General features: G+C 42.7%; 1 protein-coding gene across 1 annotated transcript in view; it reads left to right on the forward strand.

The window, feature by feature from the left end:
• pde4ba (phosphodiesterase 4B, cAMP-specific a) overlaps window positions 1–26,528 on the forward strand; it is an 89,169-nt gene that overhangs the window by 52,258 nt on the left and 10,383 nt on the right. Inside the window, exon 6 of the mRNA XM_069680131.1 lies at window positions 17,674–17,786. Coding sequence (XP_069536232.1) covers window positions 17,674–17,786 — 113 coding nt within the window. The remainder of the gene's footprint in view (window positions 1–17,673; window positions 17,787–26,528) is intronic.

Consider the following 26,528-nt stretch of genomic DNA (forward strand, 5'->3'; position numbering starts at 1 on the left):
ATATCGCGTCACACGATAGATATTGACTTAACAGACATTTATTTACATGAAAATTTTCAAGATTATTTTAGAGAGATTATTTAATACTTAAGACTTAAGCTGTTAATCAGCTGTTATTGATGCCTTCACAAATGAGTAATTGATAAATAAAGTAATGTTTCAGCTCCCAACACTTTGTATGTGTTTTAGCCTGCTGAGCCTTAGTAACACAATGCCACCAACACACACAAACACACACATTTCTGCCAAAAAATCGGTGTCACTTCCCTCTTTCAGTAAAAGAGAACAGCTGTTCGTAGAAAAGGGTTTAATTGATTTCATCGTGGTTTTCTTCTTCCCTTTTCACTTATAAAACCTGTCCTTATTTTCCTTTGTATCAGTTAGTTTCAGTATTCTGCACTTGAGTAATATTTAACTCTCGGTAAGCAAATTCCCAAACATCTGTCAGTCCCTTTCTCGCCTTTGTGACGACCGACGGGCCAGCAAATGAACACCATGTGGTTTGTTTCTGTTTCAGCCTGACGGGACTCCACTCCAGTTGTTGTTTTTGTGATTTAGTTTTACTGGAGTCCCGATTCCGCGCCGGGTTTTGGCTGCGGCCTGCCACAGAGAGAGAGAGAGCAGGTTCAGAAAGCTGGAAGCATGCACTCTGCAAGTATTTGAATTATGCCATTGACGTCAGCACAGTCATAAAGTAGACGGCTGCCCTTCCCCTGAAGTATTCCCTTGCCAGCAGGCCTGTTCAGCTCGGCGCAGATGGATTCAAACGCTCTCTGCCTCACAGAGCGGCTCTTTTGTTTAGGTATTTGGGAAGCATTTGGTCCCCCCCTCATCCTCCTCCTCCTCCCCCGTCGCCAAAAACACCACCAACACCACCGTCTCTTTGTGCAACAGGACAGAAAGGAGCCTTTTAAAAATCAACACTAAAAGTCACAAATTTAATGAAAATCCTCCTGATTTTTATCAACAAAGGAACAAAAAGCTTAATCGTGGTCTGTTGGCTTTAGTTTTGCTCTTTATTTGTGGATAAAACAAGATAAAAAATTAAAATAAAACAATAGATTTACATAGAAACAGGTGGGATGAATAAAACCCTGATGCCTTGTAAAAGGAACCTATCTTTCGTCGAAACTGAAAGGATCTGCAGAGTCTTGCCACAAGTTTACAATGTGGTTTAGTTTTTGGCAGCTGTACAATCCAGATATCTTTGTTTTTTCCCAAACAACTGTTGGACCATGAATGCAACATGCCTATTTAGTTGTTACTTGGATGGAACTTGGGTTTAATCTTGATTCAATCAGGAAATTTCATTTCGCCAATACGGACAAACATAATCCATCTTGTTTTCTTTGGTTAACGTTGCCAAGAGTTTTCATTGGCTCAGTTTAATGTGCGGTCTGAGACACACACACACACATGTAAGCAGACACACCATGCTTACCATGCTGTTCGAGGTCATTTGAGGTTTCACTCAGCTGGTCTTCATATGTTACTGGAGACACTGATCCTGCGTCGCACGCAAACTCCTTCGTCATAGCACCCCTCCGGTGGCTTTACCCCGCTCCGCTCATCAAGTCTGCTTCATTCAGACCCGGACCCGGCCTGGCCAAGACTAAATACGATGCAGATCATGTTAACGAGGCCGTCATGTTTCTCTGGAAATAAGTTGGGACAACAGCTGGGAAAGTGTCGGGACCAAATAAATTCGTGCTTGGCCTCGATATTTGTTATTAAGGTAATGAAAGCCATGAAACCGAAGTGGAACGACACATGAATGGAGCGGGTCTAGTTTAACATCGGCCCACCGAGGTTGTTTCCTTCCTCATTATCGGATATTAAACCTGTTAGAGGGACCTGAGCTCTGCTTTCAAAAGCTCATAGAAGCTTATTTCCAACTGGTTAAATAACTGAACTGATTACACCTGCAGAGAAAGTTAAGCAGCCTTATATTTCCGTCACATTAACACTGAATTCAGCAGTATCACTACCGTGGATGGCATGTCTGCATTCACAGGGGACTCCTTAATGACGTCTTCTTGGGCGAGTCATTATAACGGTGGCCTGAGGCGCCGCTCCTCAACCCCCCCTCTGCCCTTTGACCCTTCTTGTGACATGTATGACATACGAGTAAAGCATTGTGTCTCATGGGAACATATCAGGTAACATATCACATCTAGATCCACGACTCAAACCTACAGAAATTGCATAATTCATTCGTTGCAGACATAGTTTACTTCGCTTACCTCATCTTCACAAAATCATATCCAGTCCCCTTATTACATCAGACTCATACCTCATTGGTTCATGCCAAATCTCCCTTACCCCGCTCTCCCGATGAAGGTACTTTTTGGATAAAAAGACTGATATGAATTGTGGTAAGAATGATGCTAAATTCAGCAGCTAGCTCATTTAGCTTAGCATAAAGGCTGGAACAGAGGGGAAACAGCTAGCCGGCTTCATTTGAAGGTAAACATTTGTCTACCAGCAGCTCTAAAGCCACTAATTACCATGTTTTATCTAGCTAATTTACTCTGCTCACCCTTTTTTTAGTCTACATGCTAAGCTAGGCTAAGCAGCTGCTGAAGCTAGCTTCACATTTATCGTGCAGATTTGAGTGGAATCGGTCAGCTCTTCTCGCTCTTGGCAGCGAAGAGAATAAGCACATTCTTTAAAGAACAGTTAACCCAGAACGACAAAACAAAAGCACAGAAAACTTTTTTTTTTCTCTGTAAGCTCGAGTGGAACCGAGACATTAGAACGTCTTTGGTTTTATTCGTCTGGTTTTCAAGTTTTCGTCTCTTGAATTTCTGCAGTTACTTTTTTGGCTGACCGCCGGGGTCAGCCCTACACATGGGTCTGTAAGTGAGTGACTGAGTGACTGAGTGACTGTACTTTCAGGCGGATCATGGAGCATATTGGATCTCCACTGACGTGACTCTCTGTCTATACCGCTCTGGATGCTTTGTTCGGGGAGTAGGCGGGCTGCTCCTCCACTGCTCGTCCACTGTTCTCACCTATGTCTGCAGCGCGCACCTGCTTTCAAACACGTTGTCATCGGCCTCATAAGGACAGTCCTTGTAACACATTGCCCACAAAAGCGCACATTGACCTGATACAGGCAGCCACATACAAGGTTTTGACCTAGTCCCATTTACATTTTCATTTAACGTTTATTTAACCAGAAAAAAAATCTCTTCACATTAAAAATCTCCTTTGTAAGACTGGCCCGGCCCGGCCCGGACAGGCAGCAGCACATTAAACAAAGTTCCTGACAAACATTGAGCAGCCATACGTACAAACATAATATGACTATAATACAATAAAAGACAGGAAATGACAAGTGAAACCAGTCAAACTTTGTCTAAATTAACCACAATAAATATATCAAGCAGAACATCTACAGCCTGATGTGCCTCAAAGTTATTCAAGATCACCTTAAAAGCATCCAATGAGACAAGTTCCTTTAGTTCCAGGTGTTTTTGTAATTCGTTCCAAGTGTCGGGAGCAGCAAACTTAAACGCCTGGTCCCAGTTCAGTTCTGACCTTTGGGACAGACAGTAAGAACAGACCGAAGATTGTATTCTGTCTGATGTAGGTCAGAAGGTGTGAGGGAAGCAAACCTAAAATAGACTTCAATATGACTTAATTACAAAGGAGGCAGGTGGAATTTTGCTGGGGGGCCGAAAGCTTTAGAAAAATGCATCAACATCTCTTTTTCATAATAACAGTCGCCTAGTTACTGTTTGAATATTATTTGGTGGAAAGTCGTTAAGAGTGTTTACGGTGTGTTTGGTGGATTATCCAGGGAAACAGAGATGTGGTTTCCAGGAAGACGTGCAACCATTGATTGTTGTAATTATAAGTTTTCAATTATTTGACCATAATTCACTGTAATTTTAGGAAGGTGTGAAAGAAATCTGAAGAAGCAGATTTATCTGGGTCAAATAAAAGAACATGTCTGTGTATGAGTGAATGGTGTCCCTTTGGTGTAAGTGAGAAACTTTGTTCTTCTGCAAGTTGTTTGGGGAAACTGACCGTTCATAGGGAAGATTTTACAGGCTTAATGTGTAAAATGTGAAAGCAACAAAACCAGAAAAATCAAAGACACTTGTGTTGACTTCAAACTTTAACCACTGACTTCCTCTGAGTTTGGTCCCGCAGTGACTGCAGCTGCATGATTGTCTTTTCTGATTACACTGACGTTTTCCGGCTGACTTTGACATCAGATCCTCCCCTGCACCAACACGAAACCTCTGTTATTGTAACTCTAGCTGCTACTTTAACACCGTTAGAAAAAAAAGCAGCGTCGATAAGCGACAGAAGTTTGGCTAACTGGGTTCACAGCTCCTCTGATCCGTGCTAATCAACCCGAGGGGCAAATGCCAGTCAGAGTGACAATGAGGCCCATTCAGCCCCAGTCAGTGCTGTTGCCCCCGATGTGGGAGTTCACTTCAGGTAACACACACAAAGCCTGGTCTGTTGCTCTGTTTTTTTTGTGTTTGTTGCATAAAAGTAAAAAGAGTGAGACACTGTGGTGAGGAGTGAAAGAGAAGAAGCTGTAAGTCTACGACAGCAGGAGAGAGAGAGAGAGAGAGAGAGGGAGAGTGCAGCTCAAGGACAGGAAGGTGTTATAGTCGCAGGTCCTCCGAGAAAAGCAGCTGATAGGGCGACAAAACACCTCATTGACGTCTTCCTGTTTTATCAGAGAGAGAGAGCTGGAGAAACAAAACAAGATTTTGCAGCAGAACACAACGACCTGTCAGATAGCAGCGCATACAGTAGGTTAGACTGATGCAGAGACCTCCTGCACAGGCAAACAGCTTCACTGACGTCTGACTGTTTAATCAGAGGGAGTTAAAAACGTGGAGAAACTAAACAACTGAGGTTTTTATACCAGAACGTGACGACCGCTCAGATAGCAGCGATTACTCTGCGTGTGTCGGGCCCGGGCTGAAACCTTCAGGCGCTGTGATGACAGACGGTCCCTGAGTTCACGTTATGCTCCTCACATCCACCTCCCACACGCATCAATCACTCCGTGTCTCCCTGCGTGTGTGTGATTAAAGAGTGCACGTGTGACTCGTGTGCGTGCGCGAGAAGGATTCACAGTTTGATGTGCAAGGCAGGACTGAGTGGAAAAATGGATCCCCTGTTCAGTCATATCAAACGAGATGAGCAGATGATCAGAGAATCTGTCACAATAGGCTTCTCTTTGTGGGGTCTGAGGCTCAATCCGGATCAATATCTCGAGCTAAAACTACTCAGGAAATAAATGCATCATTAAAAATGTACAAGTAATACACTGTTTTTTTAATTTACCTGAAACCAGTGGATTTTTTGGGCTAATATGGGGATTGGGGCATTGATACACTGATTCACACTGCTTCCATCCGGTCACAGATACAACATCCGGTAACAAGGGAGGGAACATGTTGTTATGTGTATATGTTGGTATCTGTAAGGGAAGAACATGAGGGACTATTTGTGCTCTATGAATTAGTTGATGCAAAAGAGTTAATTGCAACTATTTTGATAAGCAAGTTATCAAAGTAATGGTCCCAAAGACAATTGGTCTCCAACGCGCTCAATGTGCGCCTCTGGAGTCGAACGCGCCCATTCAATGATTCCATTCTCGCACAATAACGTAGTTCTCCCGCGATCTTGTGATGTTGTGAATCCAGCTGCTTGGACCAGCGCTCCGCTGCGCTGCGGATCAGACACGCTTCCTGTGGGCGAGGGCTCGCACCGTCTGACGGACCACAGGCGGAACTTGCCGGAGACGGATCCTGTGGGATCGAGGCGTGAGCGCGAATGGTTGTCTGTCTCTCTGTGGGTCAGCCCTGTGATTAACTGGTGATCAGTCCAGGGTGTACCCCGCCTCTCGCCCAATGACAGCTGGGATAGGCTCCTGCCACGACCCTGAGCAAGATAAGCGTTATAAATGATGGATGGATGTACAAACCAAACAAATGTTAGATTAATTGGATCTAAAAAATTGACCAAATGTATTGAATTAGAATGACTGTACAGCACCGACAGCTCTACTTTTTGCAAAAACACTCAAAGATACAGAGTATAGATGGGACCAGAAAACACTACATGTCAGTCTATATGGGACATAAAGTAAAAGAAGCCCTAATAGCGTGCCTCTTTGCTTTCTGGGATGAATTAATACTCGGGAGACAGATCACATACACGGACTCCAGGCGGGATTAAAATCACAGATGAGCACATTGGCCACATCCTGTAAAATCATCCAACCTTCTCTAGAACAATAAATCCTGTTCAAATGAGGTTCAAGAGTCAGATCCAAGATTTTTTGGGCTTACATCAGCCTGTACAATCTCACCAAGAAGACATGCAAAATAAAATTCCCACAACCTGAGAGCTTTGTGTTCTCACTCCACCTGCGTCCAGACAGTTTGATTAACGTGACAGCCTTTATTTTTCCAAGGATTCTGAGAAGGATCTGGTATCACTGTCCCCCCCCCTGTGGGAGGTGTTGCGTGCCTTTCCGATTTATAGCTTTCCGTGTTGCTTTCCCACTGAGTTCCATAGTAAAGCAGACAGGAATGTGTATGTTATGGGGAGGACAGGGAACACTGTGTCCAAGGAGAGAGGGGGAGAAGGGAGCCCGCAGTAACAGTGCGCACACACGCATGCATGTTTGTTACATGTGATCCAGTCAAAGCACTTTTTGTTGGACGTTTTATGGTCAGAACGGAGTTTATTACAAGATAATAAAAGCAGAAGAGCCACAAGTCGGAGTGGAGGTTATATAATGTGAAGCTGCAGTTTGACTCAGTAGAATAACAATGTTGCACACGCCCCCTGTTGCTCCAAGAGAAACAACAACACCAAGGCCACAAGCTCACCTGCAAACAGCTATTTTTTCCTGCCTGATGCCCGTAAACACGCTATTTCTGAGATCATGATTCATCTGCAAAAGATTCTTTGAAAAACACTTTCTTGTTTTGAGTGACACCACTTTAAATTTCCTCTAAAGCCCACATTCAACACATTGTTCAGTATGTAAAAAACAGTTTCTGTTTGTGTAGAATTTAAAGGCATAATAAATGTCACATTTGCACATTAAAATCAAATATTAGCCAAAAGTTTCCAACCTTATTTTTATTAAGATGCAGAAGCTGGGGAATAGAGACTGGGGACGACACGCCGCAGGGGGCTGAGGGTGGGGATCGAGCCTTGGGCGGCCGCATGGAGGATTGAGCCTTTGTACATGGGATGCGAGATTTAACCGCTGAGACAAACAAGAAACAGCACAAGTTTCCAACAAGTTTTAAAGATATGTCAGAGTAAGGAAGGAGGTCTGCAAACTCTCTTCGTTAGCTAACGTCACTTGTGGCTACATTAGAATGAGAGGACACGACACAAGTGTTGTGGGAAAGATAAACTTTAACACATCTGTGAACATGATTTCTCACCATCATCTCGTCATGTCAGATCGCTTTTCATCAGCAATGGTTGTTTATCAATGAGGACAACAACTCCCATGAGCCCACACTACTTTACGAGGTCATGAAACTGTATATCGTTATTGTTTTCACTGATAAATTTTGAGAGCAGCAGAAAATGACACACTGTGTTTAAAGAAAGTGAAAATCAACCTTGTAACCATCTCCATGTGGTGTTCTTCATGTGCTACAAGACATATCAGGGACGACATAAGCGGTCATCTCCATGGCTGGGCCTGTCTGCTTTTAAACTGCAGTGTACCAAGGACAGGCTGAACAACACGTTTTCAGATTGGCAGGTTTGAGACGTCACAAACCTAAGGAGCCAATCCCGTTAATGGACGGTGACGCTATGCATATCATGTGTTACCTATGGCAACCACTTCAGCGATGCGCGAGCCAGCTGTAACCGTCATCGTCATCGTCATCTTTGCAAACTCACTACTGATTACTCACGTTAACGTTACTGCTACTATTTACTACATTTCAAGCGAGCTAAGTTTCAACGAGTTGCCACTAAACGATGGCAGAGACGTGTTTTGTTTTCAGCTATAATTTTATGAAAGGAGAAACGTAGCACATAGTGGGCGGGGCCTATGCAGATTGGGGAATTTTTAATGAGGGAGAAGGAGGAGATGCCTTGGGAGGATTTTTACAAGGTAATTAAACGTATTTTGCAGAAAAAACATATCAGACACAATTAATTATTTCAAGCAGAGCATTTTATATGTCTTAAAACATGGCTGGAAGTAGTCTTTAAATATACATGAAACAATGTGTTAATTAGAGATCTGTATAAGTAGTGATTGGAATGAACTAATTTCCCAAAACATCAAACAATTTCTTTAACGATATAAAGACACTTTAACACACACCTATACTAAAAATTGTACTACAAAATTTTGTTTTTAACCATAGAACTTAATCTTAAATTGTACTACTTATCAGCTCCCTCAATTTAATTTCCTCCTTCCAAATGAGGATAGCAGAAAACACAGAGTCTTTGTTTCCCATCTGTCGACATGAACTTGAGGCAGTTTTGTTTTATCTCATCGCCACGTTACAACACATCAACAATCAGTTGCATGGCTACTTCTGGATGGTCACCACATGAAAACAGCACCAGCGTGATTTACAGATACTCCAATCCAGAGTGATAAAATGATCAAAATGACTCCATTGAAGTTTTACTGCAGATTAATAAGTGTTTCTCCATGTGCACATCCTGCATTGCAACAGAATCCGCTCATTATTTCTCTCCCTTCTGTTTGTGATTGACAACCGCAGGGCAACAAGATCCTGATAGCATCTATTGTACCACGATCCCGCCTTGCTGTAAATCAGATAAACGAGCTCTAACGAAACACAGAACTCATGATGTCATTCTATCACTTCTCAGAAGCGCGCACAAGCGTTTTTCAGATGTTTCAGCTCTGCATGACATGCCCCTTAACCACAAACTCCACCACCACCAGCCTTCTTTCCATCTTTTCACAATACTTGTCAATGATGGATTTTGCAATGTCGTGCGTGTAGAGTCATAATTTGGCCTGTAATGAGCGCTGCAACATCCCCCTGCCTCTCCATACCATCTCTGGTGTTTTATAGGAAGTGTTGCGTAACAGCTCGGAGGGTTTCTGATCAGATCGTGCTCTGTTTCTTGTAAAGCAAAAGGTTCGCCCCCCCACTCTCTCTGTGTGTCTCATTCAGGATCGTGGCATTGCTGCCAATAAGGCCGACGTCACAGTTTGGTTTCTTCTTGATGTGTGTGTGGTCTGTTGACGCTGGTTTGCTTGAAATGTGGCACCTCAGCCTTCAAAAACCGAGATGTTTACATGACGAGTGCTCGGTCAGTCAATTCAAAACAGAAACTAGCACAAAGTAGGAAAAAGGAGAGGGTGTCCCCTGCTGACGTATTATCGTGTGTGTGTGTGTGTGTGTGTGTGTGTGTGTGTGTGTGTGTGTGTGTGTGTGTGTGTGTGTGTGTGTCGGAGCCTCCAGGTAATCTCCGCTAATGATTTAACCTTGACAGTGCCATTAAGATTTTAGCCACTGATAGCCTCCTGCTCTGCTGCGTGTAGCATCTCATCACAGGCAGGAAACTGAGTCCATCCCCAGGAGAGGATGACAGACCCATCTGTCCCATGCACAAACACACACATAAACACACACGACGGCTTGAGCTCCTCTGGTCTAATGTCTCCTGGGCACACTTGTCCTTAAATGACCTGATAGCAACATATGGCATGAGCTGTATATGTACCAGGCTTTATTTGTGTGTGTGCACCTGCTGCTGCTGAGATGAAACGTTAAGACCTGCGTCAATAAAACAACACTTAGATATTTAGAAACACGAGTCAAATCTGGGAATAAGAAAATAGGCATTAATGTAATAAGAAAAAAAGAATGGACATATTATTCCCTGAAATAAAAGAAATACTTAACAAACCAACTAAGATCACAAGCCCTGTTAAGGGGGGGATTTTGACAGCTGTTACGCTTCGTCTTTAATGTAAAAACGTGCAAAGTCGTTCTGCCTGTGAGCCGGTACAGGAGGTAATAATAGGCGAATCAGAGGAGAAATGAAGACAAAAAAGAGCTCAATATTAGACACAATCAAAGATAAAACATTAGTAAAAGGTGGAAGAGAAACACCTCTTTGTTTAACTCATTGTTCCTGTCCTATGAAGTATTTTGATTTCATTATGTATTTATGCTGCAGATTAATCCTAATGTAGCTCTTTGTGTTTATTCCTGTACATATTAAAGGTACAATCTCGAACTTTCATGTAAATAAATGTCTTTTAAGTCACTCTGAATGAGTTAACACAATGGTGCTTGAGCCAGTGAGCAACTGATGAAAGCCTTTGCATTTGAAGTGTATCATATTTTTATGGACCGGGTGTCTGTGGCGACATTGGCTGAAGAAATCACAAGCAGCGCCCAGTTAGTGATGCGTTTTCCATCAGCCAGCAGTGGTTGGTCTGCCAGAGAGGGTAGGCGGAGCTTAGCGGCTGCTTTTCCGCTCTCTGCAAGTGTTGCGAGTAAACAGTAATCTACTATGGCTGAACAAACAAAGAAAAGATGGATGACTACAGATACAACTTCAAAAATAAGTGAAAATCCAAAGAAAAAGAAACAAACTTGACGCTCAGATGAAGGCAAACAGTCTACAAACAAAAGCGAGTTTGAACCATGACAAAGCGTGCTCCGCTAATTACCGATTATGTGTGACGCTCAAGAGCACAAAACTGAAATATTCGAGATTGTATCTTTAAGCACAGCATATTGAAGCCATGTTGGTTAAAATAATATAACAGGAGAGGGAGGTCAAATGAAGAGAAACAACTCAAATTCACAATAAAAGATCACACTAATTTTTGCCTTTTATGCCTTTATTGAGTACAGTACATAAAGTTGGAAACAGGGGAGAGAGAGTGGGGATAGAACACGGCGAGGGGCCAAGAGTGAGGATCGAACCAGGTGTCGCCACATCAAGGACTAGGGCCTCTGTATATGGGATGTGTGATTTAACCACTGAGCTGAACCGGCGCACTGAGATCATACATTTAAATGAAAAAAAACAACTTGATTATTCTCAAGAGAAAATACACAAAATTTGGAGGTAAAAACTGGGACATCCCTGAAAATATAACGTAATACGTTAACAAGATGAAATCTCTCAAAGATTAAAGTCACTAATTTAAGAGAAAACTCATCACACTAGGGGTCCGATGTTGTTGTAGTATTTGTTATATTGAAAACATCACAATGTTATAACAGAGACAACAAGTTTCCTTAAGCGTCGACAACGAGTTTGTTTTACTGTTTGTCCATTATGGCAGTGTTGACTTAAAGTGAATATTAAATCAAGAGAGAGAGAGGGAGAGAGCTGGCCTCATCCCTCCAAACCCACCCTGCCTTCCTCAGCTGGAAAGTACCTGTTTGTTTATTAGTGTGTTACTGCTGTAGTAGGACATCTGTTAATGTGTGTGCGCAGTACAGTGTGTGCAAATGGACTGCACATGTGCGTCTGTGTGTCTTCCTGTCTGCCCCTGTGGGACGGACACTGTAGGTCTGATCAGAAAGGTCCTTGTGTCGGGGTGGAAATCCCCTCTTACATCGTGATGTGTGTGTAACTGTGTGGGTGTGTGTGTTGGTACTCATTTGAATGCTGTTCCTCTTGGTCTATCTGAGACCCTGAAGGAACGCACTGAAGACAACTGTAGCTGAAGTAACTGCTGGTGTAGCTAACGTGCATAATTCTGCTCTTTAAAGCAAGTCAGAGAGTAAAAGCATGTTTTCGCTGGTAAGAATCAGATACACTTATAACTAAATAACCTTATATGGAAAAAAAAGACCGGGCTTTTCATTTGGAGGAATGTTAGAGCCGTCCGATCTTATGCTTTCATTTTGTCTAGACTTTTATACCAGTTTTTTATTAACATTTAATGTTTTTTATTGTATTTCGTCTTCTTCTTTTGGCTGCAGCATCAAAGCAGGGACTGTGTTTTGCTCATTCATAAACGATTCACCATATTCACACGGCGGCCATTTCTCTCTGCCGTCATGCTCTGGGTGGGAAGCTCAAATGTTATCATGTCGTACTGCTGTGTCTCAGGTTGTAATGTAGGGAATCTAACAAACCGTTATCATTTCACTGCTTCTAAACTGATCAGCAACTCAGGACATATTTTAAGATAAAATAACATAATTGCTAACCATTAGAAAACAGCTAATGTTAGCATTCAACCACTTCCTAGCATTACATTAGCTAAGGCATAAATTCTTAGCTAAACTATTTCACAGCTTCCTTATTGTATTGTGTAACACTACCCAACTGTGATATAAGTTTTAGGTGGCTAAATGCTAACATAAGTAGCTGTCTGACTGTAGAAGTGAATTATTGATAACCATTGAGTTACCATTAGACAACAGCTGATGTTAGCATTCACTTCCTAGCAATGATGTTAGCTAGGGAGTAAATACCTAGGAAGGCCATACATTCTTAGCTAACATAATTTACGTCTTCCCTATTGTATCGTGTAAATCTACCAAATTGTAATATATGTTTAAGGTGGCTAAATGCTAACATAAGTAGCTGTCTGACTGTAGAAATGAATTATTATAAATGATAACCATTAACATTAGACAACAGCTAATGTTAGCATTCAACCCAATGTCTGTGTATATATAGATGGACGACGCGTCTCCATCTGCTCTCATTGTAGAGAATTTATGCCAAAATAGCCCCTGTGACAGGCGCTGCCATCTTGCGATGGTGATGTCATTTGGAGCCAGAGTCTGCGCAGTAGAGATCAGTGGGTGGCGCCACCGTAGCCACTTCTGCTAACAAAAACACACACTTAACTTGCTGAAAAAACAGCAAAGATCCTGCATGCACGCGTGTTTAACAGCAGAACAGCTTCTTTGTGTTGGTCTGAGGTTACCGTTCACAGATATATAAACTTCGCTGACTGTAGTGGTTGTTTTAGTTGCGTTTTCTCTCACTGTTCGTCCTCTACTCTGCTAATCTGGAACAGATCGGCTGCAGGAGTCGTATTTGTCAACAGAGCTGTCAATCATCCTTTTTACAGCATCAAATAACTAATTAAAACTAAACTTCAACATGATAAGAACTAACTATAATGACAGAATCCATGTCCCATCTGTTAACATAGAGGAGGCGGGCTTTATGACCTATACTGCAGCCAGTCAGCAGGGGGCGATAAACATGTTTTGGCTTCACTTGTAGGGAGCTGTCATGTCGTCCATCTTTTTATACAGTCTATGATTCAACCACTGATTAGCTGATGAAGTTAGCCAGAAAGTAAATACCTAGGAAGGGCAGAAATTCTCAGCTAACGTATTTTAGAAACTCATCAAATATGTTTTAACTTGAAATATTGGCTAAAGTTGTTGATCAATCAGGAAATGATAATGATTTATGATATCCTACATTAATATGATTAGTAGCTTGGAACACAGCAATCGAACATCATACAAACATTTGAGCTTCCCACCCTGAGCGTGACGACAGAGGAAGGGAAGTACTTGAAGCACTGACATTGGTAAATCGATGCCTCAATGCTCAACACATAAATCTTGGTTGTTTTTATTAGCATGTTTGTAAACTGGGTTCAGCTCGAGAGTAAAGACTGGTACTGGCTCTACTTGCCAGCGTGGCAGGGATCAGAGAAAACCGTTATACAAGTTCAGAGGATCTGGCGACTGCTGAGAGAAAGGATTTAATATGTGGGGACCCACAACAAGTTGGCCTGCTGACCAGTTTCAGGTCCTGACTTACAAAACCAGATTTTACGGCTGTGTAACAGTTTTTATTTTGAAATCAAAGTCGTGAATGTGGCGAAGAGCTCAAGCAGTAAATCTGCTGATTCAGTTGGAGTCTCACTACAACACATATAAACACAATATGACACTTCAGTAGGCAAATGAGCACCTTTTGAACATATCAGCACCCCACCTGTCCTTCACTGTTATCCAGGTTTGCCCAAATATTATAACCTTATTTTAAAGATGGCACCGTGTGGAATTTTCTAGGTTAAACAAACTATCTTAGTGTATAAGTATAAGTGTTACACTCATTTCCTTCCTTACAAAACGTGCAAAGCAGGTTTGACTCCTGCTTTGTTTACTATCATGCAGTCTACTTCTTCCCTGCCTTTGCCGGTGCATTGCTGCATCTCTTGGCTCATAACCAACAGCTGTATGTCAGTCAACTAGTGTGAAACCAACCATTGGCAGGGCCGTGTATCACATTCCCCGTGTGTGCGTGCATGAGACAAACAGAATAGAAACTGCTCCATGGCGCTACTAGAGGTCAAAACCCGCATGAAAAGTAACTGTGCTGCGATCTCTTACCCGGAATCTAATAGTTACATTTATTTACGATGAATCATCCAGCTTTTTCACAGTGTAATCTTGAGTGTATCTTTCACTCTCAGGAAACCTTGTGTTTGTGACTAATTGTTTCCTCTAGTTGAATTATTGCAAAGAACCTGGCATTTTGTTATGATTCAACTGTGAGATTCATGCACATCTAAGCCTTGGATCTAATCCAACAGCCATTTACGAGAAGGAAAAGGTCATACTGATGAAGTTTCAATTGGTAAAGGTTAAAATGTGTCTGTTCTTTTCTAAATGAATTTAAAGTGTATTGAAAGAGTTATATATGAAATATGTTTACTTATATTTCTTTAACGTTGATACTGATACTGAGCAAACATCTTTGCTTTGCTTTGTTATGAGGATGTTGTTGATTCAAATGTAAATATTGTATTTAGCGAGGAACCTAAAACACCTCACTTTATAATTTAACCAGCTAACGTGATCGTTTAAACGTATAAAATATCAAAAACAACCTCGTTCACAAGGTTTAAAGAACATTGAAATTGTTGTTTTCCCCTTACTACAAATGCTTAACATATGGTTGTTTCATTAACTATTTAAAGGGACAAGAGATCATAGCTCGGACAGAAACATTAAAGGGGTTTTAGCTGAGTTTAAAAGTTCAAATGAGAAAGCAAACAGGAGAAGGGTCTTTCTGTGCTCTTCAAAAACTCTAACCACCTCAAAAGTGTTGGGAAAACTGGGGAGAAACATCTCGAACGAGTGCAAGCCGTCGTGACATCAGACGCTTGTGGAGTGAAACTAAACACACACTCTCCCTCCTCTCGGCGGAGCGAGGGAAGGCTGCGGGCAGAGCGCCAGGTGCCTCTCATGTTTGGGAGAGCAAACAGGCTCATGTCTTTGATGGAAGGAGATCAGAGCAGGGGACACATTCTACGTGGCCACGCTAAGGTCGCCACAGTGCACACTGTGCTGCCATGTTGTGCTGTGCAGCTAGGAGACCCGGAGCATACACAACACAAGGGCAGCAGAATCCCCTGATCACACACCTCCTCAGCTTTCCAACCAGGCCACAATCCAACCCTGACGTACGGTTGTATTTGTCTGAAAAACACAGTTAAACCACTGGAACAGGGCTGGGATAGTGACTCAGTTCATGGTGCAAGAGTTCAGCAGTGGTTGCAGCAAATTTATATTTTTCTGAACATTTGAATTGTAATAATAGTTTAAGAAAATAAAGGAAAAGTCGTTGAAGTAACGCTTGTTGAATCAAAGGGGTTTAAACTTGACCAAAATGAAACTGTTGCTCATCTTCCTGATAAAAAAACAAGACTTAAACTGTGCAGGTGTTTGTGTACTCCGGCCTTTTTTAAGAATGACTTTTTATTCACATTTATTTTTATATTTTTAATCTCCAGGCTGCCTTCTTGCACAAGCTTGAAGTCAAGTTGTTGTCAAGATTTCAACTTACCATTCCGATTGTGGCTCGTACATATAAAGCCGAAGAACCGAATCGTAGAGCAGCCATGTTTTCTACAACTTTAGAGAGACGGTGCAGTGCAGCGGCCGCTCCCCCAGCTGGGATCACACACGTGGGGGAGGGGCTGCGGGGTCACTCCCAATACTGTCAGCCAATCGTGGCTAAGGTCTAACCTTGGAACGGGTTGTTCGTTTCAGGAGGACGGAGAAGCTCCGAAAAATAATTAAATTAAAATATTTTTAAAACGAAACAAACTTTACCAACGTGATTCAAAAACACGTTAGAATAATAGAAAATTGATTGCATAGCTAAAACATGTCCCCATTAAAGCTCCTGTGAGGTACTCTTGATTTTGTCGATTTTGGCGCCCCCTGTGGACAAAGCCGTACCTCTTTGCTGATGTTGTCCTGTACATGCTTAAGTAGTGGTTTTTAAGATAAAAGTCTCACCCTGCTTTCTTTAACAATCGTATGTATCACTCACTTTAAATATTTTGCCCTGGAAAATGTAAACAAAGGCAGAGTGCAGTTAACCGCTTCGTGTGACACCTACCCCCCACCAGCCATTTCAGGCATTAAAAATAACTATATAGAAATAATCAATCTTGTCTCTGATGGTTTGGTTTGCTTTTGTAGCTCATATAGAGTCATCAGAATTAATTCTAGTCTGTTTCATAACCAGAAAAAACTCCTCACAGGAGCTTTAACAAAAAAGTGTGACGCGTTGTGGCTTTTCTTTGTGATAGTAATATGAATATTTTCAGGCCTCGGAGTGTAGGACGGACTAAACAGCATTTGAAGTCAACACCTTCTTTGTCTAGATATTCAATTGTTTGATTATTTAAGAAAATGATTTGCAGATTATTATATGATAACGGTTAATTGTTGCTAAGATTAAATACCTGTAATACACATAATAAGTGTTAGATAATTCACTGTTCATGCCTGAGGAAAACGAGCTGATTCGATAAAGAGCAGCGTGAGGATTAATCGGAACTGTTGCGTGACGTTACGGAAATATCGTTCAGTTCTGGTAAAATTAATTCAGAAGTCAGTTCCTGTAATTTTATTTCTAGGCTACATTTGGGTCTGACCTGTGGTTGGTTCTTGGCTTGCTGACGCAGCAAAACAATAACCACATGCGTCTATACTGCAGCTGTTATCGTTCATGCAGAGGACTCAAATGATGCACGTTCTCGATTCGTTAAAACATCTTACGACACAGAAAGGTCACTACAAAGTTTGTAACTGAAAATCTGTGTGTTGTTGTCTCTAGTCAATAATCAGATGTTACATGTTACTTAAACAGTGATGCTTGTTTATGAAGAGCAGAAAACACTTAAGTTTTGTTGGCATTAAAAGAGCCGATGTGTGCGTTTCTGCATGTGTGTAGATGTGTCTCTTTGCTTCCTGTGACGTTTGTCTGTGTGTGGCAATGCAGGGGGGGTATCTGGTTTCCTGCTCGACGGGGCTGACTCTATGTAAATGAGCTGAAGGCCTCAGAATAGGGAGAGCGAGCACACACATGCACACACACATATGCACAGGGAGAATAGCTGAGTGTGTGACAGGACGAGCTCAGGTCGTACAGTAGCTTCCCTCCGCTCTGCTGACAGCTGCGAGTCCCCCCCCAGCTTGCCACAGCTTCACCTCCTCATGATGAAGGAGCGCTGCAGCCGGGTGCCACCTCTATCAGCCCCCCCTCCTCTCCCTCAGGCGCAGAAACAGGCGCCCCGAGCGGGACCCCGCGTGGGTGGATGTTGCCTGGGAGTGTCTGGGCAGCGCTCGGGCCCCACGTGCGCCGTGTGTTCTGACTGTGTGTCTCTGTGTGCCGGCTGCTTGTTGACAGATGAGGCGTACCAGAAGCTGGCCATGGAGACGATGGAGGAGCTGGACTGGTGTCTGGACCAGCTGGAGACCATCCAGACCTACCGCTCCGTCAGCGACATGGCCTCCAACAAGGTAGGAGAGGCTGCGTCTTTGTGTTTTTTTATTGCTGTGTTTTCATGCTGTTTCAACCAGAGTGGAGAAACGGGCAGGAGGCAAACCTTTGAAAAAATATTCCACTTATTGCAAATGTTTACACAGGAATAAGCTCCAAGCAGCAAGGGACTCTGGGTATTAATCCTTCAGCATAATAAACACATGAATCCAGAGATACTGCAGCTGTAAACACTCATGAACTTAGCATGACCTCAGCAAAGTCAAAGTATTATTAGAGTGAACATGTACAGAAGGAAGGGGGCTGCAGGAATCAGCAGTGTTGGCATGACCACTTGCACACTTATCCTTTCCCTTAATCATCATAAAATTGTGCTGAAATTCTTTCTCTGATATAAGCACGTCTTGCCCTTCATGCCTCGGCCTGCTGATGCCCTCTTTCTTTTTTTCCCACCCTTGTACAACAACATTTCACCGTCCACTGGCTCCTCTGGTTCTTGTTTCTTCTGCCTGGCTGATTGTGTTTGATGTGCAGTAAGGTTCAGTTCCTGCTTCTTTATTTAAGTAACACCCTGAACTATATTACTCACTGACACAGCCAGCTATTGCTAAGGGTGTGTCAATAAAGTGTAGATAATTATATGTTACTTCATGTTTAATTGATCCTGCTGTCTCTGCAATTTAACTCCTTAGAAGAAGAATTGCAGAGTTGTTTCATGGCTCAAGTTAGACTGTTGTACATGAGGGATAGCGGCAGTATGTTTAGGCCATGTAGACCTTTATTATGCATAAATGATGCATCTATTTCTGTCCAGTCTCTGATGCAGAAAAGTCTAAAATCCGCTCTTGAAGATGTGGAACTACAACCTTTACTAGCTCATAAAGCAGTATATCTTAACGTCATCCAACTCTGCTTCGTACAGAGATTGTTAAATGGACAACAGGAAGTGGTTTGGTGTCTCGTCTTGGGGTTTTTGTTGCCCTCCTTCCCATAAAACATCCTCTCACTATCCACTGGTTATTCCATTCCTTCTGTGTCATTGATTGTGTGTGATGTGCATCAAGGTTTAGTTCCTGCTTCTATATATAAGAGCTGGAACATGACGGACCATGGCACAGAAGAAAAACCAAGCAATATTTGAGTAGATCTTGTAGATGATTTGATTCATGGAGCTTTTTCTTGGCTGTGATTCCTGAAGTTTTTGTCAAAGAACGACTGACCTGTAGTCTTGCTTTAACCTCGAGTATATGTATCTCTCTCTCTTGTGAATGACGCAGCTTGTGACATTAGAGTTAGCTTTACTATTACCTATAAAAAAGGCAGCAGTGGCTATGATGGAGTCCAAGTAGGGCTTATAATTAATTAATTAATTAATAATTAATTGATTAATCCGTTTTTACACACTAAAGTCAGCGTGGCTCAATCAGGGGTGTATTTGAATAAACAGGGCAGTTGACTCCAAGCAGTGGCGTAGTTTGAGGGGCACCAGCGTGCACACAGTTGTGATGTGAAACAACAATGTGGACATTTTTAGCTATAGAGGCATCCCATGAGGGCACAGCGTCTCACACCTAAGGGCGTGCGGAGGCGAACTAATTTTCCAACATGTCTCATTTATCCACTGAAAGGGCACCCAGAGGGAGCTTCAGTTTCTCTTTCAACAACAGGTGCATCCATGAGGGCACTTTCACTGCGTTTTTTTCAGACATGGGGGAAACCACTGACTCCAAGATGGCATTCATTCGTTCTATTGAAAGTTTCTCCACCAGCGCATGAACCAAAAAGTTCTGTCTCTTCCTGGTTTGCTTCTTTCTGCTGTGTGGCGCACTGAACATGTGCATGTTTGACTCATAATTGGCCGAGTGCTTGGCCCCTCTCGGCCAATAGACTTTTACACTCGGATGAGGTCAGGACTATTAAATCTTTAGACATTAATGATACAATGAGCAATACATCAACTTGTTAACACTTTTGCAGATGTCTTATTAAAAATGGCAGTGAAAAGGTTTTTGGGACAGAGGGGAATTTTATTTTCTGCAGTACCCTGTTTGGCCACAAGGGCAAATACAGCCATGAGGTCCAGCCCAATGACTGTATATATAGATGGACGACACGTCTCCATCTGCTCTCATTGTACAGAATTGATGCCAAAATAGCCGCCGTGATAGACGCTGCCATCTTGCGATGGTGACGTCATTTGGAGCCAGAGTCTGCGCAAAAGAGATCAGCAGGTGGCGCCGCCGTAGCCACTTCTGCTAACCAAAACACACACTTAACTTACCGAAAAAAACCTGGCAAAGATCCCGCACGCACGCACGTTGAACAGCAGAACAGCTTCTTGTGTCAGTCTGAAGCAGACGTTCACAGATAAGGAAACTTCAGTGACTGTAGTGATTGTTTTAGTTACATCTCACCGTTCCTCCTCCACTCTGCTTATCTGGAACAGATCGGCTGCAGCAGCCATATCTGTCAACAGAGCTGTCAATCATCCTTTTGACAGCATCAAATAACTAATTAAAACTAAACTTGTCAGAAAAATGAACACTTGGACGTAAATCAGCATGATAAGAACTAACTATAATGACAGAAACCATGTTTGAGAAACATGTATTTGACGTGTATTTTGATTTTATAGTTTGACTCATGTCACATCTGTTAACATGGAGGAGGCGGGCTTTATGACCTATACTGCAGACAGTCAGCAGGGGGCGATAGAGAGGTTTTGGCTTCACTTTTAGGGAGCTGTCACGTCGTCCATCTTTTATACAGTCTATGGTTTAGCCCCCATGACCCTGAACAGGATAAGTGGCCTAGGTAATGGATGGATGGATGGATGTTAGATTCAGGAAGGTTTGATATTTCTAAAACGTTCCCAGCGCCTAAAGTGAGTGACCTCATCCAAAAGTAAAGTCACGAACAGAGCGGGAACGTGCAGGTGGGGCTGACATGGAATCTTTGGCTTATGTGCTGGTTGAGTAATATTCATCCAAGCGACAGGGAGCCATCTTTAAATCCACCGTCATTCCCATTTTGCTGGGTGGCGCTCAAACAGATCCATTACTCTGTTTGTCTCTGGTCTTCTTAGATGTAAAGTTTTTATTTGTTGCCAGACATTTCTGTAGCATAAATGTTATTTATGCATGGAATAAGGTTATTAGCCCAATGTCCAACTGTCGGCCTTTGTTAGCTTTAAGGGAACCAGCTCCTACAGCTGTGGCTTTAACAGTGACATTCTTACACTACTGAAATTAAGCTGTAGACTCCAATAAAGGCGGATAGGAAGTTACAGCTCTGTTGACTCAGAACTTGGACGTTACGCTGAGGGCTGTTTTATTGAATGAGTAGCAGCTGTGTGTGAGCGGGCCCGATAACAGTGTGTGAAGTAAGCCGAGAGGATAAGCTTGTTATTTCTCATAAAAGTGGACAACAGGATGTGAGGGATCCCGCAGTGGGTCAAACACAATAAACTAAGAGAGGAAGAGGGAGAACATTAATGTGTGTGTGTGTGTGTGTGTGTGTGAGGGATCCATGCAGACCCCTGGGCAGAGTGACTCTCTCTTCCTGTCTCCTTCCTGATCCCCTGCTCTCCCTCCAGACGACAATAGACATCCCATCATGCCCGTTTGGATGGTTAATGGTCGTGTTTATTTATCCTGTTGCTGTCGTCATGCGGACAGTGATCCAACACCGACACTCAGCTGGATTTGTCTCGGTTGTGAGTGTGACTAAATCAAGGGAATACATACTGTAACACACACGTGGATAAAAGGCTACAGGTGGGAAGGCTCACACAGGAGAGAGAGAGAGAGAGCTGGGTTTTCCAAACAGAATAAGACGTCACTTTCAGCTGGTTTATGTCCACCGTTATTTGTGGGCCTTTTGTAATTTTATCACTTTTGCAATCCGAGAACAACTCTCAGGATCGAGCCAAAAATCATCCCGAGCTGATGATTGATTTCAGGAGACTCCCTAACATGAGAATTCCAACATTTCCCAACTCTGGAAAAGTGAAAGGACACTTCTGTTGTGCTTCTTCCAGAATAAATACTCTATTAGACTTTCACCTGCCAAAATAATCAGACTGTAACACAATGCAGCGGCTACATCAAGAGGCAAACGTTTGACTTAAGCAAGAGGTCGTATGCTTCTCTTAGATAGCAGAGTATGTCAGACAATAGTGCCAGTAACTTTATGTGTGTGCATCTTGTATCTGTTTGTGTGTCTATATGTGGCTGTGTTCATATTAACAGGTTCAAACCACTGAAATCGAAGCGATCTTACCTGTAGCCTTGTTTTTACAGTACGCTCAAACCTTACACAACTGCCGCCTCTCTGTCATGTGGGCCATTACGCTCGACCTGCTTTTATTAACAAGAACCCGGCCATCAGCTAATGTGCCCCCCCTCCCGACTACCTGTTGTATATAGGATGGAAAAAACTGCTATTCAAGCCGCGGCAGAGTATGAAACATGAGCGCGAGGGGGGTGAAACGGGAGAAGCTGCTGCCGTACCTCCAAGGTGAAGAGCAGGGGGGCTGCTGCCGCTGCAGAGGACTCACAGTACGTGCCTGTCCTCGCTGTTATGCACGCCTGACGTAGACGGGTCAAGGCCTGTTGTGAGGCGGAATATTCTTCAGTGTCAAGGATGTAGGGCCGCTGTTATTGGAAACCAGGGCTGAAACGATGAGTGGAACAATAGATTGGATCGAATTAAAGAAACATTTTGGTCACCAAATAGTCATATAAATAGTTTATGGAGCAGAAATTACACATATCCACAACGGGAGGACTTTTCTTTGTTTTATTTCATTGTCATGAATTTATAGGCATTATTTCCATTGGTCTTTAAAATATCAGTGAAAATCTCTTTACAATATTTCAGATCACATGTTTGGGGTAGATTGGCAGCTCAGTCTGTGGAGACTTGGCTTGGGAACCGGAGGGTGGTCGGTTGAAGTCCAGCTGTGGACCAAGTGTGGAATTGAGGCTGGTAGCTGGAGAGGTGCCAGCTCCTTTCCTGAGCACTGCTGAGGTGTCCTCGAGCAAGGCACCGAATCCCCCAACTGCACGGGGCTGCATGTCCATGTGCAGCCCCCTCACTCTGACATCTCTCCGTTAATGTGTGTCCATAGCGTCCTGTTTGTGAGTGTGTAGTGTGTTTGCACTAACGGAGGATTTAAAAAATATGTCTTCTTCCTCTTCTTGTTGTCAAACATGGATTTGTCCAACATTAGTCCAAAACTCAAAATAAAATGTACTTTTTGAAAAATTAACACAAAGCTAACTCGGTTGGTTTAGCTCAGTTGGCAGAGCGGGCGCCGCACGTACAGCGGCTACAGTCCTCGTCGCACTGACCGCAGGTTTGACTCCCAGTCTGCCGATCATTAGGTGCATGTCATCCCCCACTCTCTACTCCCAGCATTTCCTGTCTCTCTTCAGCTGTCCCATCAGATAAAAGCCAAAAAAACTATCTTAAAGAAAAAAAAAATGTATGTAACCTTTACAAATGAAATCAAATAAAAATGTAAGACAAGTAAAATACAAAATTCTCACACTTAAAATACTGGAAATCTAAAAAAAATTCAGTTTAAAAAGACAAAAAAATCTGAATCAGTTTTATTGTGTATGTGGGCACAAACAAGGAATTCCAGTTTTTGCCGTTGATTCTGCTTTTATGAAGTTTAGTTATTGTTGACTTTTGTTTTGTTGAGAGTCTGAGGCGTGTAAATTGAATTCTGTTGAATTACTGAGGCCGTAGTTAAAGGTGGTGTTGTACTGAACTACATCATACTGAGATGTGACACTAATTTTTTGGCCTCCCTATTTACATACATGAGGGGGCCAGAGTATTAGAAACACCACTGAATATAAAGCAGCTCTGTACCGCCCCACCACCAACGATGGCCATGAAATATAACTGAATTAACACCTCTGTGACAGCTTGGAAAAAAGCCTGTACATTACAGGCAACATGAAAGCAAATCTTATGGCTGAGCTGGTGTACTGAATTACATTAGAGTTTTCAGGTGTACCTAATGAAGTGGCTGTTGAGTGTATATTTGGATATATATATATATTATTTTAAAAAGTACTACAGAGAGAAACAGTGCAACTATTTCTAACCTTTTTATAGCCGACACAATGAATCTATCATCAAGTAAATAAAAGAAAAAAGACTCAATGGATCGAGGAAATATGTGTTAGTTGCAGACGTGTTGATTTAGAACTGCTGGACCAGAGGGGGCAAATGTTGGGCCCAGAGTTAGGGAGTATTCAAAGTGTATTACCTTGTGGGAAGTACAACTGACACCCTGTAACTTGGTAGTACTTAAGAAGTCTAAAACACAACTGTTTCCTGGTGATGCTTGTTCCAACACTTGTTCCACCACACCTCTCGTGCAATCCTTTCTCTTGTAAACTGAAGGAGTCCTGAAAGTCAGACTTCTCTTCCCCTGTCTTTCCCCTGAATAGATGTTATCTTTGAGGGGAAAAAAACGTTCGAAGTTCAAGGAAATCTGCTGTGTTCATTAAAAACAGGAAGCGTTCTAGTCATCAGAATGATCAGCGCGATATTGACAGTGTAAACGCAGAGCTACAGTCTGACTGCCTTCTGCAGGAGAAGTGAGCAGTGAGCGAGAGGAGCGAGAGGATAGAGGCGGGACTACCCCCATGAGGGAGTGTGTATGAGTTAGAGGTCTCTCTCACACACACACACACGCAGTCGTTGCTCCACATACACAGGGTGTGAGGCAAAGCCTAGTCAGACCTTGCAGCCAAAAGTGAGTCACTAGTACTGTGGCGTTTCCCAGCGTCAGAGAGCCAAGGCTTGGCCCTTTTACTCATGCTGTAGTCAGACCGAGACAGACTCTTTAACGGACGGCAGCCCCGCTCTACTCTGCACTCACTCACACTCAGCAACATGGGAGCCTGCTGCTTTGACAAGAAGGAGAGGAAACTGGGGAAGCTCAATGGTTGGAGAAAGGTGAGGTTTCTCGGTTATTTGGAGTTGGATGTAAAAGTTTGTAACAAAGTTTGTGGTGTCTTTTCGGACTGTGGGGTTTTCTGACTTGAGTGCTAAACTTTTGTTGGTCACTCCACATTGTGTGAATTTCACATTCTGAGGTTTTACTCCTTTTTAAGCGGTTTTAGTAGATTTAAAAAGTTGATCATCTTTAAAGGACGGAACTACTGCGGATGCTGAATGCGTACTTTGGGGTTTTCTTCCTTTTGAAAGCATGTGAAGTGAAGCAACTGCAGCTTTACTCAACCCGGGTGTATGTTTTAAATGTTGAAAGTGATGCGCTTTTTTTATTTGTGAATTTTTCTATAAACATGCAACTTTTCAGAGTTTCATGCAGGAAGCAGCGGTGCATTAATTCCACGCTTGAGAGCCCTTGTGCAGCCTTTCAAACGACGCTGAATTAACTCACAAATTAACAAATTGAGTTTCAGTGTTTTAAATGAGGTGCTGATCATTGATACCATTTCTGTCTCAGCATTTTTAGGCTGCCTGTCTGTCCGTCAACTTACAACTTTACTTCATGGAGTGACTTTTCTGCGACGGTGTTGAGATTTAAAGAAGTTGTATGCAGCTGTTTCGTTCCGATTTCTACCAGGGTTTTTAAATTACCTACATGCAATAGTAATCGGTTGAACTGTGTCGCTACACACGCAGAAAAGTTGTGTAAAGAGCATCTTTAAAAAAAAGGGCAAATGTTTGTCTTTCTCTGATCTCTTGAAGAGTGTAGCGCTGAGGGAAGAGGCCGAGTAAATAAGGACAATTGCTGTGAATTTTAGTCATCTGAGGCTCAGGAAGGTGATGGGTTGTGGCCATGTGGTTATATGCTACTTAATGCTTGGTCTTCTCAAACACGGGATGTGGAGTAAAGTGAATCTACCTGGGATTCCCTAGGGGAATACATGATGATGTTTCCTGTATGATTTGAGCCGTCCCGAATTTTGTGACTTTCTTGTTTCTCTGGCCTTTAAAATCGTGTCTATCTCTGCAGTACTTCACAAACAGGCGCTGCCTTCTTCCCAAGCAACCAGAGCTCAAGTCAGCTCAGTTGTGCAGCCTGTTTATTGTTCTCCAGCAGCCAAAAATGCTGCAGCACACCACATCTGAGTGAGGCCTTGAACAGCCGGGAGTGATGGAGCGAATCAGCCAGCTCTCATCTTTCCCTCCGTTATTGTCTCTTTCTTAAAGCTGACCTTATTTTTTTTAAAGACGTCTTACCGCACAGGTTGAGACACCTGAATCCACGCTTTCTCGACACTCATTAGCCCGAGCGAGCGAGTGAGTCAGAGGAAGTGAGAGGTTGTCAGGCTGTCTCTCAGACTCGTCTGTAGCATCAGCCAGCGTACGCACGCTCCGGTCATACGTAGGAAGGTTTCCCTGATCTTTACAGAGTTATGTCACAGCGCGTCTTACAGTAGCGCTGATCTTACCACCCTGCGTCACGTCTTTGCCAAAGCGAGGGCGAGAGCGACCACAACCACTGTAGGTTTGGTGCTGAAGAAAAGATGTTGCGTAAGTCACCATCAGTGACGTTGCGTACAGTAAACATGAGATTTGAGTGATAAAGTGACATAAATAGGAAAATTAAAAGGGGAGAGAAGAAATGTAGTTTCAAGCAGGGGATACGGGGGTCCTTCTTCTCCCTCATTTTGATACAGACAAGACATTAAGGATATTATTTCTCTGTCAATCGTTAAGTCTGAGACAAACAGTGTTATTTTGTTCCTTTACTACCAGGGAACAAA

Source organism: Semicossyphus pulcher, unplaced genomic scaffold (genome assembly GCF_022749685.1).
Source record: "Semicossyphus pulcher isolate SPU_LCO1_2020_fin unplaced genomic scaffold, fSemPul1.0.p SCAF_4, whole genome shotgun sequence".
NCBI classification, from domain to species: domain Eukaryota; kingdom Metazoa; phylum Chordata; class Actinopteri; order Labriformes; family Labridae; genus Semicossyphus; species Semicossyphus pulcher.